The 14767-nt window shown below is 35.7% G+C and overlaps 1 protein-coding gene across 1 annotated transcript in view; it reads right to left on the reverse strand.

The window, feature by feature from the left end:
- Positions 1–14767, reverse strand: part of LRPPRC (leucine rich pentatricopeptide repeat containing) — a 78848-nt gene that overhangs the window by 23922 nt on the left and 40159 nt on the right. Inside the window, exons 24-27 of the mRNA XM_054280472.1 lie at positions 14600–14724; positions 13870–13976; positions 1501–1569; positions 1168–1258 (exon numbers count right to left, since the gene is read on the reverse strand). Coding sequence (XP_054136447.1) covers positions 1168–1258; positions 1501–1569; positions 13870–13976; positions 14600–14724 — 392 coding nt within the window. The remainder of the gene's footprint in view (positions 1–1167; positions 1259–1500; positions 1570–13869; positions 13977–14599; positions 14725–14767) is intronic.

Consider the following 14767-nt stretch of genomic DNA (forward strand, 5'->3'; position numbering starts at 1 on the left):
GATGGAATTGGTTCTGTCTTCTGAAAGAAGACTGAAGATTTTGCATGACAGAATTTGATGAATTGTATCTTCTTAGATTCTCTTCCTAGCAGGCACACTGTCAGACTTAGTCACTGCCAGAGGTGAACAGGATGAGTGGAGAAATAGGAAGGTTCTCTCCCTGTTGAGACAAGATTGATTTTCAGGCCTATTTGATTTTTGATGGTGAACCAGTATGTGTAAAGCCAGACTTAGGTAACACTGGGTTTTTTTTGAAGCTTTCCAAGGCTTCAGGAAATGAAAAGCAGCAAAATTCTCATGGGGTCTCTGGCTGCATTTTTTTGTGCAAGTACTCATGTCTTCTCCTGCTGTAGCTAAATGCAGTAGGGAAGAGGCCTGCATCAATAGTCCTACTCAACCAAAAACATACATAGAGAACAGCCTAAAATTATTCAAAATTCAAAAACAAGTTTTCCAGACATATCAAACACCTGTAATAGCTCAATAATATACAGATATATGTACATACTTTACTGAAGGACACAGAAATCCCTACAATGCTTTATGTCCCAATTTACTGTGTAGTGCTCCATACCCAACAGTGCTCCATATCCAGTCTGAACACAATGTATTTTTTCAGTACTTTAAAACAAATCTCAAAAATTGTAATCCTTTTTAATACAGTAAAATACACTGAATAACAAAACCAACATAGACTTAAAAAACATAAAAAGAGGAATGAAAACCTCATAAACACATCCTCCACTAAGTCTGCAGCATAGAAATGACATTTCCAGTTTTCAAAACTGTTTCATGACTATAAATGATGCAAAAGTTAGGTAGTGGCTTGGGAAAAGTAAGTAAATTTTAAAAATATATGCACCGTGAAGAACCAGATCCAATTACAGGAGACCCTCAATTTTTACCAGTTATGAAGATAATAGATGAACAGGATTTCTTCTCTAAGCACACTGAAAGCCAAACACACACACACAACACTAACTAAGCGTTCAGGTCTGCAGATGCAAAAAACCAAACCCCTGCCATCTCCTCCCCCACAAGATGCCTCAGAAATGCTAGCCAGACTAATTGTGTATCAAGACACAGCTTCTCTCCAGGGTTATGTCCCATCTCCAACCACAAAGGAAACCAGATTAGAAACATGGATAAGATCTTGAGCTTACTTACCACACATTTGGAGCAGGTGGTAGTACATCTCATCTCTATCGCACTCAAACAGATTTCGAGTTGATTCTACCAACTGTTCCAAAGTTTCCATCTTCAAAAAGAAGGAAGAGCTCAGTTATACCTCAGCCAAACAATTATTTTTCTATATCTGTGTCCATACATGCTCTGTGCATTCAGCTAAAATAGTATTTAAGTACACACCAGCATTAAGTTCACCTCACCAGCCTGTCGTATGTCCTTTCACAAACATAAAAATCAAGTGAGAAAATACTTCAAAACAATTTTTCCTGGAATAAAATGACAGTTCCATAGAACACATCACACAAGTCATACCTGTTTGTTTAATATACACTTTTGTGCAAACCACTTCAATCTTCCAGAGTGTGCTCTCAAGCCAGGAGTCTGTAAAATATTTCCACAAGAAATACATTACTGCACATAGAACATTCTAAGGGAAAATAAACATAATACAGGTATTCATAAAGAAACTTCATAGCTATTGTTTGTTTTTTGAAATCTAAATGAAAACATGATTATTTGTGAGCTTGTAGTTAAGTTGCATTTATGAGACATAAAAATTACAGTCATCTTATTCAAGACAGTCTCCTTTTTGGTTGAACACTGCTGAGAGAGGTCATTTAAAATACATTTCAGATGAACTGAAACATTAAATAACTTCTATCATCACATTAATAGGGTATTATTGCTCCTAGCTAAAGTAATCCTTTATATTACTCCTGGTAAAGAATTACACCATATATTTCTAAACTGTCTTCACCATGAAATATTTGTTTTCAGCACCACTGCAACCTAGCAGCTAGAGAACCATGTTTCTGAAGTGCACCATCACCATTTGGTGATGCCAATATACTGTACTGGAACTGCAGGGCAATTCCTACTCCAGAACAGAAGGCTCAAGATTTACTCTTAAAGCTAAGACACTCAAAGCTTACCCTTATGTGTGCATACACAGAGGAACTGATGTGTAATTGTCAGCATGCCACAGTTCTTTGTGTTACTGACTTTTCCAGGTTGCGAGCCTTTGCTCATTCATTCCTTTGCTGTTTCAAGCAGACTGCAGCTACATGGTAGCTACACACGCTCAAAGGAAAGGTTTCAATCCTTGAAACTCTATCTGGTGTAGAAAACCATATTGTGCCTTCCCAGCACCATATGCCACAATCAAAACAGCAGCTCCTCAACTTTAGTAAATTCTTAAATAAAGACAGGAAAAGTCAATTTTTTTTAAGAGATACATCATACATTCTACCTACTCATGTCCAACATATTTAAAAAAAGGTTACAGCACAATGTGTGCAAAGCATCCATAATTTTTACCTCTTGGCTTTCCATCCCATAGATACTTGGATTTACGGGCTTTATACTACCTTGTCTTAGCACAAATATAATTTACAGAGTGAACTCTGTTTTTTATTTCAAATGTCCAGATTCACATTAAGCTTAAAGTAATTCCAAGGAAATGTCTGTTCACCCCTACAGAGAAACATGTGTTTTGACTCTTGAAGGCTTTTAGGTTTTAATATTGTAAGAAATCTCTACAGTTGAAATGTGACGTGCAAGTTAAAAATTTGAATGCCACTTTGCACAAAAGAGGCAGTTTGAACAAAATGCTGTGAGAAATATTAAGTTTCAGTTTCAAAACAGTGGAAACAACTACTATTGGAAATGTGAATTTACCTTCTCTCTTTTAAACAGAGATTATTTCCTTTTCCCATGGTCTCCAAGTGCAGAATTACTACCCTTGCCTCTTTCTGAAATAATTCAGCATACACCAGAGAACCAGCATGCAAAATTTCAGTGAGAAGTCTAAAATTTTGCTAAATATATAGCAAACAGTGTTCTGTAGAGTAAATGTTGGGCCACATAATCCTACCAATTACCCAACCATTCTATGAAGTCAATGCAAGGGTTTGCTAAAAACAGGATGCTAATCCCATAGCTCCTCAACATGAAGCATCTCTGGGTGTTTAGCTGTACTGTTAGAATAGTCTCAGCCCAGAAGGTTACAGAAAAAATCTGTCTTCCCACATATTCAAAGTGGTATATATGAACACAGCTTTCCAGGTACGTGCTTTTTTTCCAATTACTTGTTTGTTTAGGTTTTTTCCCCTCCTCACAGTTATTTATACTTACAGGTACTGTTCAGTGCTTTTTTAAAAGCTACCAAGGAGTTTCACATAAAATATGCTGAAAACTAAGTCAAGAATTAACATCTTACACAACAGGCTCTTGATACACAACAGGCTCTTGAAAATGAAAAAGAAAGAAGTATGTTGCCTGCATTTGTAGCTAATCCTCTTTAGGACATGGTAAAATTCAAATGCTGAATTCACTTACAACTTCCAATATCACTGCTGATCCGAATGCCAATGAACTCAACAGCTCGAAAGCTACAAACTTTTTATAGTAAATCCTTTCCTGTTCAGAAATGATTGATGTGTCTGTCACTACAAGGACAGCTGAGTTATACAACAGATATCCTTGTGTTTCATTTTGAAATTGAGAAGTGTTTTCACATACTGCAGGTCTCAATCATCAAAAGAACATCTAGGTCAGATTAACTAAATCTCCAGGGCTTGCCTGATAGTCCATATTTGTAGCTTATCCTTTACAATCTTAGGGAATTTTAAACATTGCATTTAGCAGCAAGCAGTGTTTCTACGATACAGCAGACTAAAATAAAGAATAACAGAATGCAAGGAATAAAGAAAAATTAAGTAAAAAACTATAATTACTCTTCCAAACTCCTATTTACAATTTCAATCTTGCTTGTTTCAATGGACTAAATTAAAAAAATACATCTATATTGAGACTTAGTGGTTTCTTTGTTTTCTTGGGTTTTTTTGAGAGTCTCATGCAATTCATCAGCATATAAACCAAACACAGATTTCTGGCTTTTACATTCTTTTGAAATAGAAAACAGTTGTACTGTACTAAATCAAACCTTGTTATCCTCTCTGTAACAATAACAACAGGAGAATATAAAATGTCAGGAAACACAGCAATACTTTCCCTTTAGTGCTCTTCCACTCTCCAACTACCTGAGGTTCAGTGGATTATTCTAGTAAGTTATTTCTCTTCCATGAGCTCTTCTGGTTCCCCTAAAACCCCTTAAGATTTATTCAGAAGATCTTTTGGCAATGGGTTGCCTCCACCACCTTCTGCAGAGAGCAAACAAAGTACTACCACTTTTGATTGCTTTCAGCCTAACTTCTACTAGCTTGGATTTTGTATTAGAAGACAGTATACAATTGATTTTTCTTTAATATCTCAATTTCATACTAATTTAATGATTAGTATATAAAATAATTCCCTGAGCAGAATTCAGCTACTTCATTGTATCTCCTACAGAAATCAGCCCAGAGTTTTGATGTGATTCTTGGGGTGTCCTACACAGGGCCAGGAGGGGGCCTCGATGATGCTGCTGGGCCCCTTCCAACTCAGCATATTCTGTGATTCTATGAGAATTACACCTTTCTACACTTACACCCACACCAATTTACTCACTGATTCTGCACCTTCACACACAGTAAGGAACACTAACCAGAAAGGGATAAATATGCTGCATCTTTGGAAGACCTCTTGTCAAGCAGCAATAAAAATCATTCAACAACAGTCCTAACACACTGAAAGCATTTGATTTGTTCTCCTCCTCCTGAGACCCAGTCACTTCAGGTGATTGAAGGGGTCCAATCAGCAGATTTTCTGTACTAACAGTTTTATTTGAGCTAATTTCTACCTGAAAGAAAACAGATTGTCTGGAAAAACAGTGACCTGTCAGAGAGGAATTTATGAGATGTTTTTCCAGATTTTAAAATAACGATAGAAATATTCAAGTTCTGTTTACCTTAGTATTCTGTAACTCCTACAGCCAATAGAGCCATACTGGTTTTTTACTATCAAAAAAGCTTTTCTAACAAAAAAGTTTTAAAAATTACAGAAGACATATGAAAATATTTATTTACTCCTCTCCACTTGCCTAAACCAAACTTTTTCTTTTTAAACACAAAACTTGCAGAGAAAAACCACAAAAGACAACATACAGACCAGAAGCCTCGAGTCCTTTTCAAAAAGATGAAACTTTCAGCAAACTAAGAGCTGAGAACTGCCCCAAAACAGTGCCACTTTTGCTGGCTTAGGTTGCATAACTGTTTAAAAACCAGCAGCAGCATTTTTCATTTGGCATATATGTGACACGAGATGGAGAGCTTCTGTTTTAACCTTGCAATGCTGCACGTTCACAAATGACCACTGTGCCTGTTTGGCAAAATAATTCTTACATACAGCAGTCAACTTATTCTAGCCTTTCATAACTGCACTGTGAATAGCACATCAATTCTAACTATTCAAGTTTAACCCCAACCACCTTAGCTAGTTTACATTTTCTTGAAAATTTCTGCATTTTGTTTGCAGAAAGTTCAGTCTTTTCTTAGGGAAACAGTTCTACTATAATCACTAATAGAAACATATTGGAAAGAAACAGGCAAATTTTACAGAAGCCATCCATGTTGCACTTCCTGATGGTATTCTTTGGAAGGACAGATCCATTCATTCCTCTCTTTGCAGCTGAAAAATCCAGTAATAATAAGAGACAGCTAATGCTGCTAAAGGAAGAAGAACATTTCATGAAGAGTTACATCAGCAGCAATAAAAGACTTATGCTACCAGTACCAGAACCAGTTACTGAGATTGAGATGCCAAAGCAATGTCTTGCAGGAAAATGCTTTACTCCCCCAAGCAGACAGCCTTGGGCAGACAGCTATAGGAACTGATGTGTGTCATTCCTAACAGCTCTCTCCAACATAAGCACCATGGAAAACAGAACACTTGATGGGAAGTTCTTAATTTAAAGACAGATTTTTTTCCTGATTCCACAAAAATGTCTAGGAAAATCTCACTAATTCCATACAGTTTTAATGAAGCCTGGGATATTTTTGCATAGCAGGTTATTTGAACAAAGCTGTTTACAACATAAACACTGCATATTTTCCTTGAATTTTCCCCTAGGTTAAAACTTGTAGCAGAAGTCCTCACTTCTACTAAGCAGTAGGTGAACCTCTTAACCAAAAGAACATACATTAAATTTCTGTACCTTATGTAGCCATCCTAGTCTATAGGTGTTGACTGAGATGGTTAAAACTATTTTACACTTCTATTATTTTTCCTCCTGCTAAACACTCCTTTACTTTCAAATAACAATGCATGAGTTTTTTAAAAATACCAATTAACATATTCATATTATTTTTAAAAATAATCTTACATCTTGAGTTCATATGTATGCAGGTACACCCCTTTGCTGTATTTCTCCCACTATGGTCGTCATAGCAAAGTCCAAGTGAAGTATCATTGTTAAATGTACAGGAAAAAAAACCTATTTTGATTATTGGCTCTGAACTTTTATGCAATAGTCCAGAAGCTCACAAAAGATCCAGCTTTAGAGACTGAGTGATCTAAAAATAACCTGTGCATCAAAAAGCATCCTTCCTGTTGCAATCACATCAACTGCGCAACAAAACACATTAGTGCTCTCCTAGCTCAGCTATTATTGAAGTCATTGTGCTACCAGGATGGCATTACAGCTACGGCTGTTTATGGCTGGCAGTGGAAGCAATACTTTTTCTACAAGTTCATTTTCCACTCTGAAAGGAGTTTTCAATGACTTCAAAAATGGCTTCTTTGGTGATAGCACAGAATGACACCCTCACTCACTTTACTCTTTCTAAACAAAAGAAAACCTTACAAGCTCTCTAAAAAATGAGCAATTTCTTTTCTTCTTTATAAGCAACTTTGCCCAGAAATAAATATGACTAAACAAAATATAACCCCTATAACACAGAATTCTTTAAAGAGAAACTCATCCAAAATATGTGGACTCTTGTTCAACTTTTTGGGCAAGAGATAACTGTATGTAAGCTTGAAAACAATGATATCTGTACCTTCAATATGTGTACTTTACACGTTTGATAATGAGGGCAAGTACTCACATGCAGTACTGCAATCTCGAAACTTATGAGCTGCTCCACTGCAAGTCATGCCTTCAAAGCCTACTCAGCTAAAGTGTATTTGATATTTTATTTGCAGTACCAGATAGTTAATGAAAGACAAAGGGACACATGCCTACACACTGATCCTCACTAACTATTCTCCTGAGACTGATGAGAATTCAAGCTAATGCTCTCCTTTCTGCCTATTCTAAAATCACACAAGATGGCAACCAGTCAACTTCTACTACGTCAATTTTGATGCAAAAAGCAGCAGTAGTTCACAGTAAGAAAATACAAAGCTTACAGTCTCCACTGGGAAAGTTTGCACTGTTGGTTTGTGGCTTTTTTCTTCCTACATATGTATTTGCTTCAAAGCTTCTGCCAGTTTCACAGTTCACTGACTTTACCAAGACAAGTATCTGTTTAGTAAATACTCATGATTTAATTTATTTCACTTGAAAGAGGAATACACACTGCTATATTTTAGGTAAACCTGGAGAAAAATGTCAGGCAAGGAAATTATTTTCCAAAACTACTAAAATAAAAGTAGGATAGAGTTCTACAACTTTATTGTTCTCAAGACAAGTGAAACTGATGTACATTTAATCACTACTGGAATATTCTACATTTATAGTAACTTTTCCAAGATAAATTATGCAGTGAAGTATTATTACAAAAAAAATAAATCAGTAGACATTCCCAACAATAACTACACTGGAAGAAAAGGTGACACACAAAACACACAAAAACTCTGCTTAAAACAAACTCCTCAAGGTTATCCTAGACTAAAAAGAGAGCAAAAATTTGCTCTTGGCCTTGTAATGTGGTTTTACAGTGTATGATGAATGAAAAAAAAAAGCACTATAAACCTCTTCCTTCTAACACAAAGTCCCAGGAGCTAAGAAAAGAAGCACAGATCTTGCCATAATCCCACATTCTGAATGCATTACTGCTTTCCTTTTCGGAAGGAATTTTTTCAGTAGTCATCTCCTTTAACAAATTTACTTATTTGAAATGTATCCCTTTCCCTGTAAGAAAGGAATACTTAGGAACTTCTAAAAAATAATGTGCACTGAACTAGTAAGCACCGCTTTTTAAATTAACCTACATACATTGGTGCATGGAAAGAAAATCCAAGTTCACTAATAACTAACTGCATCAGAGTCCAGTTACAGAAGGAGAAGTAATGATTTTACTGGACTAATAGGACTCAATAGCAATAATTAAAAAAATTAATCTTTTCTTGTATAGGGCTTGCATGCTTAAAAGCTCTTTCCCCTCTGTCTCAGTTGTATACAGTTAGTCTGATAAAAGCTAGGGCACCCCCTACAAACTATTCCTAAATCTCAGACCGCCGTTATCTAATACAACCTTGTTCACAAACATTTAAATTTTGTTTAAATCACCTCCACTCTTTTCTCAACAGGACCAAAATTAAGTCTTTGTAAATAAATTCAGAGACTAGATATAAACCATCACTAAATTACACATAACTGATGCAACCCCCTCACTCCCCCAACCCTGCTGTCACAAATCAAGAAAGCATCTTCTCCTGGTAGCTCATCTCCAGCATAAAATCAGGATGCAATTTTATGATGTAGACTCTTAAAAAACCAATCTGGATGAAAGAAGGTTGTAATCTCTCAATATCATGTAGAAATATTCTCATTGTTTTTATGGCAGATTAAATCCAAAGGCTACTGGTATCTTGAGGTCTGCTGACAATGAATGTCAATTCTTTGCTTAAATCTATTTACCTCTTAAATTAACTTGACATCTTTTGATAGATATATTCCTGTACACTGAACTCACCCAAACCAGTTCTTTCCTCAGGTCCCAGACTGCAGTAGCAAATGCCTTTTCTTACATTTCTCCACAATGGAACACATTTCATTAAGCTATTTCACAACCATTTGATCCTGAATTCTTCATACTAATGTCTTGACATATGTGGGATTCAGTATGCTAAATCTAATTATTAAATATAAACAACATATTTAGTATGAGAGTAGATGGAGATAGTATCACACTTGGTTAAAATTTGGTTTAAGGAATTCTGAGGCCATGCACTATCCATGGCCATTTTCAAGGAAGGCTCCTCTAATGGAAACAAAATAGGTTGAACTTCTCCTCAAAAACTTTGCCACACAGTTCTGAGATCTTTCCCTGTATTCCAATCTTTGCCTTCAGTTCCAGCAAAACCAAAACCACAGCAGGAATGAGAACTTTCACTCTTTCACTGAAGGAGCAAATTAACAGCTGTTATTTTAACAGCTCAAGTAATTTGATCTAGAAAGATTTCAAGAAGATCTGTGGAATAACACAAAGACAGTGGAACACTGCTACCAACTCCTACTTCCTATCAGAGGGAGCCATAAGCTCCCAATTTAAAATGCAAGTGACCTGATACATGATTCTGAACAGGGTGCTTGTTTTGGTTTATTCAGGTAAGTATTTTGCTGTACAATGAAACTTCATTTAAGGTGCAATGATTTTATTGATACAGCACAGAAATGGTTTAACATCAGTTTACTACCTTGCCTGCTCAGTCACAGGAATGTGCATTTCTGCTTATGAAAACATGGTTCAGACTTTCAGTAAGCAGATTTACAGCTGGGCTTTGCTTGACCCTCTGCTGCAGAACTGTTACAGTACTGAAAGAGACACAAACCTTTTCAGAAAAAGTCAAGACTGGACATGGGCTGCATTACACACTGATTCAGTGGGTATTTAAATAGCTGCATTTAGCATGAGTAAATGAAGGGGAAAGGGTGGGTTTAGAAATATTCAATCAACACGAATGCAAAACAGCTGCAAATTATGAGATCCTGGTTAAAGGTTCAGAGATGACCAAAATATTAAATCCAACCAAAATGGCAGACATCCATTATATTTTAACTACTCTAAGTAGTGAAATTTGTAAACCTCCAAGCAGCATGAAAACAAACAGGGTAACAAGTGAAAAGGGGAATAAATTCCTCCAAGGTGTTGTAAGATTCCCTTTTTCACCTATTCTTCTGGATGACCTTCCCATTAGTACAGCTCTTAAGCACCTGTTTAATAAAGTGGCAATCACCAGCTGAGTAAACAAAAGAGACTTTTAACTGTCCAGTACAGACAAGAGGTAAGAAGTTGAAAGATCTGGTGGACTAGGCTCCAAAATATTCTTTTACCATTTATAAACCAGACTTAGAAGAACATAAGGCCAAACAATTATTCTATATTCTTGCCACATAATTATGTAAGACCTCTCTCCAGAAGGAGATCTGATTAAACATTTTTGAAATAAAAAAACATTTCAGAGGATAGGTATTTTTTAAAAGGTACTTTTTCCCTAATGCTATTTATTGAAAATTCACATCCCTTTCTTTTAGCCTACATTGGTTCTAACGTAGTATAGTTAAAAGCAAAACATACTGACCTAATTTACTTCCTTTTTTCTTTATGAAAAACAAAATTCAAGGACAAAAGGCAATTAAGCTGCCTTTCTAAGTAAGGGAAAAAATCTTAAGTATCCAGAGCTAGAATTGATGACATAGAAGTCATGCTGTGCCAATCCAAGGGAAGGCAAGCTAGTATGTGACGTTGTGGTAAGGGGCAAGAAGAGAGATGTGCCAACTTTGTTTTGACAAGATCATCTTTGAAGGACTAAAGACAAATGCTAACTTCTCAGTTGAGGTGCAGTTAAGAAGACTCAATTATGTCTGGATGTACACCCATTGGTAGAACTTTTTTTCAGTGTAAAGCAAAACAGCATCTATCAGCACAACTTTGGGGGCTCAGGAATCTCCAGGCACAGCTAGAATAAAATAGACTTACATTTTACAGAGCAGCCAAGGCTGCCTTATCTGTAGCTATTGTCTCTGAGAACAAGACTTTCAAGTGCTTAAGGAGGCAGTTCAACAATAATGGAAACTGCTACCTTGTCACACAAAGCCCGCGGTGCCTCAGGAACAGCATTTCCCCACAGCTTCTCAAACACAGCTCCTCTTCCAGTCAGCATTGCCTCAGAAGAGACTCCCACTACCAAACTACCACATGCTTCAGTCCAGCTGTTCTAGCATGGGCCAGACAAATTCTTTGCCTCATCTCCTCTGCATTTACCTTTCACTGCTTCTCACACTCTCATTCTCTGGTTAGTCTTGCTTTTACTCTACCAAGCAGATGAGGCCCAGGGCTTTCGACTTTCTCATTATTTCCCAAGACATGATCTTGCCTATATATGCATTCACAACACATTTGTGGTCAGATAATGTAACATACACAAGTCTGACCTGATTTTTATAATCTCACTCAAATCTTACCCTTTGTCCTTTCCCAGTATTGTCACCCACTTTCATTTTACCAAAGATTTGAGATTTAAGAGTTATTTTTTCATTCCTTTGAGTTCCAAGTTTTTCAAAGTAGCACTTGTCATTAAGTTTCACATAAGCATATAGTATATCTCTAATTTCTAAAAAAAGCAGGAGCAAGCAGAGGCAGTGGTCTGCAATGAGTAAAAATCCCATTTAAGCAACCATTATCCTCCACAGTGGAATTTCCTTAGCTCCTAAAGAGTTTTCTTTCCAGTTTTATTACTATCCTTTTAGATACTCTTTATGAATTCCATAGATGTTTTCGAATCACTAAAATTGACCATCATAACCAGCAATACTTGATTAAAGAATATGCCTAAAGGTACATGCAACAGCATCTAAAAGAGAAAGCAGCACCAACTGATCTCCTTCAATAAGTATTATTTCACAAGCAAAGAAGACAGAAAAATAATCTAAGATGACCATCAAAGCAGTAATTTAGTCACAAAACCCACTGGACTAGAGAAAAAAATACACCTACAACTCATTTTTTATATATATACATACACATATATATATATATATTACATACACACACACACCATTTCACATTATACTGAATAAGACTTTCACTTCCCAACAAATCAAAGAGCAAACAGAACTTGCTTATGTTTTAAAACAATACAAACTATTTTCTTCTTCAGCAAAATATCAACAATAAGGTTTCTGTCTTCCCCTTTTGGAAACAACTTCTTTGAAAATACTTAACATATTGTGACATAACAAAAGCATATTTAAAATATTATGCACCATATAGAATTGATTTTGTAACACTTTCTCCACTAGTAAAATACATGCATACTATTCCTAGAAAATTCCCTATTAAAAATTCTGTAATTTAAACCAGCTCTTCCTCTGCAGCATAAACGAAGCTCTAATTCATACTTCATAAAAGTTAGATTAAAATACTTTAGCATAAAAGGCAGGACAACTTCCATTTCATCTCCAGATATTTGGTGTTTAGATTTATGCTTAAACATTTGTGGATATTAGTAACTCACAATCAATCACCAAATACTGAATACCTGCACAGAGAATCTGGCATGTTTGAAGAAAATGACAAGAATTTCAGTGCCCCAACAATTTGATAACTTATTATCCTATTCACAACTGCTGAGCTCCAGACACCAATAGAAATTCTGGGAAATTAAACGCCAATATCAAAGAAAGAGCTGCTAAATCATATGATTGTTTACTTCCAATCTCAGATTTCATACTTTCACCTCCTATATGCTTTAATCACTGTAAAAAGAACTCAACTCCTCAGTGTCATCTGCTGTCAGACACTGATATTTCTGTTCTTCTGTACTGTAAGATTTGAGCTCTAAAACATGCTCTCAGAACAAAAATACAATGTTTCAACACTGTGCTTAGCAATATCCACACACCCTACAGCAGGACATTATTGTTCCATCACACACAAACAAACAGACCTTCAGTTAAGATTTTTTTAAATGCAAAAATTCTATTAGACAATTCAAGCAGAGATAGCTAGTATTTCAGATACTCTAAGGGGAACTGGGAGAAAAAGCATTCTTTGTCTCAGGAAATTAAAAAACAACCAAACAAAAATTAGGTTAGAGTTGTGTATGTGCGTAACACAAAAATGCTGAGTACAAACTATTACTTTTTCTGCAAGATGCCTCCCCCCATACATTAAGTGAAAAACTTATGCAGCATTTTAAAAACATACAACAGTGTTAAGAAGAAAAAAATAATCACAATCTGGGCAGACTCTGCAGCTGCCCCTTTGACTTATCAATTTCAGTAAGCACAATTTCAATCAAGTCTAGATAAAATATACTAATCCTAAATAGACCAAGTTTGTCACCTACCACTTCCTATAAGCTGCTTACTATCCTGAAAAAGGGAGAGAGAGAAGAAATGCTAAATTAAATGCCAAACAGTAGCAGACAGCGCTTGTTTGGCTGATTAACTTGTAGACAAGCATTACAAATAAATCTGAGCATGGTCTGCAGCAAATTAAATTCCAGTGCTTTTAAGAACAAAGAATTCCTTCGGAAAGAGGATTAGCAACTTTACACCCAGGAATGCCAGTTTAATTTAATTGTTCCACAATCCGATATTTAATATGCAAATATCATTTTGATATATAAGAGCAAATTTGAAAAAGTGAGGAAACAATTTCAATGTACAAGACGACTGTCTCTCTTCTGAACTGTAATTATACAAACTAAAGCTGGCCGAGGGTTTTTTATTACTGGGATTGCATTCTATTAATGTGAATCAGAACAAGACTAATTAAAGGTTAAAAACTTTAAATGTTTCTAATTAAGAGTCTAAATAGCTGCATGATTAAAGTACTATAGTTAAAATCCCACCTCGATGACCTTCTTGGCCTCTTTGTATTTTCCTGTTTGCAAGAAGGCGAAGAAGAGATCGTAAAGAGCCATCATGTCACCATATTCTCTGCTTATAAAATCTGAAACTAAAGACAGAATAAAACTCATTAATTTACTCAACATACTGAAGCATTTCAATATTTATGTCAGACATTCCTAACACCAATATTTTCCAAGCCTCATAAAAGATAAGCTATAGGGGGATAATTTTGAAACAAACAGAATGATTATAACATGTGACACAATTTTTTGTAGCTTTGTGGCTGAGTATATTTAAAATGTTTTTCTGCACTATATTTTGAACTATATTCAACAAAATACACTATATTGGAATGCTCTGCTCATAGAAAGTGAGGATATATGGTTTGTGAACTGCACAGCTATTTGAAAAACAGATGTATTGTTTTGTTAGTGTGATGTGTTACTATTAATTCGTTTCTTAACAGTAGCACACATAGCTAGAACAAGTATTAGCACTAATCTGTGAGAGCTCAATGATGTATTATACAAACAGAGCTGTTCCATGTTTAAAATTACAATCAATTTTTCAATCTGAAGAATGCAGGCATCATATCAGTGCTTTGAAGTTAGTACATTAAGACAAACTGTTTTTTCTTTCAGTTGAAAGAAATTATACACAAATCCTGAAAGAAAAACCCCCAGAAAACACTTCATATTAGTAGACAGCATTTGAGTACATGCAACTAACCCTTTTGCAGAAGATCAGCATCTCCTTTTTCTACCAGTTTACAGCAGATGTCATGGAGTTGAAGAATTTTACCATACTTCTTGTAACAGCTGATTAAAGTTTCCAGAGCTGCAGGCATGTCATCCCTTGTGGAAAGAAACAAAACAAGAATAAAAACATTCTGAGCAG

This window comes from Melozone crissalis, unplaced genomic scaffold, assembly GCF_028551555.1.
Source record: "Melozone crissalis strain CALT ecotype California unplaced genomic scaffold, PUWL_Pcris_2 ptg000027l_1, whole genome shotgun sequence".
Taxonomy (NCBI): Eukaryota; Metazoa; Chordata; class Aves; order Passeriformes; family Passerellidae; genus Melozone; species Melozone crissalis.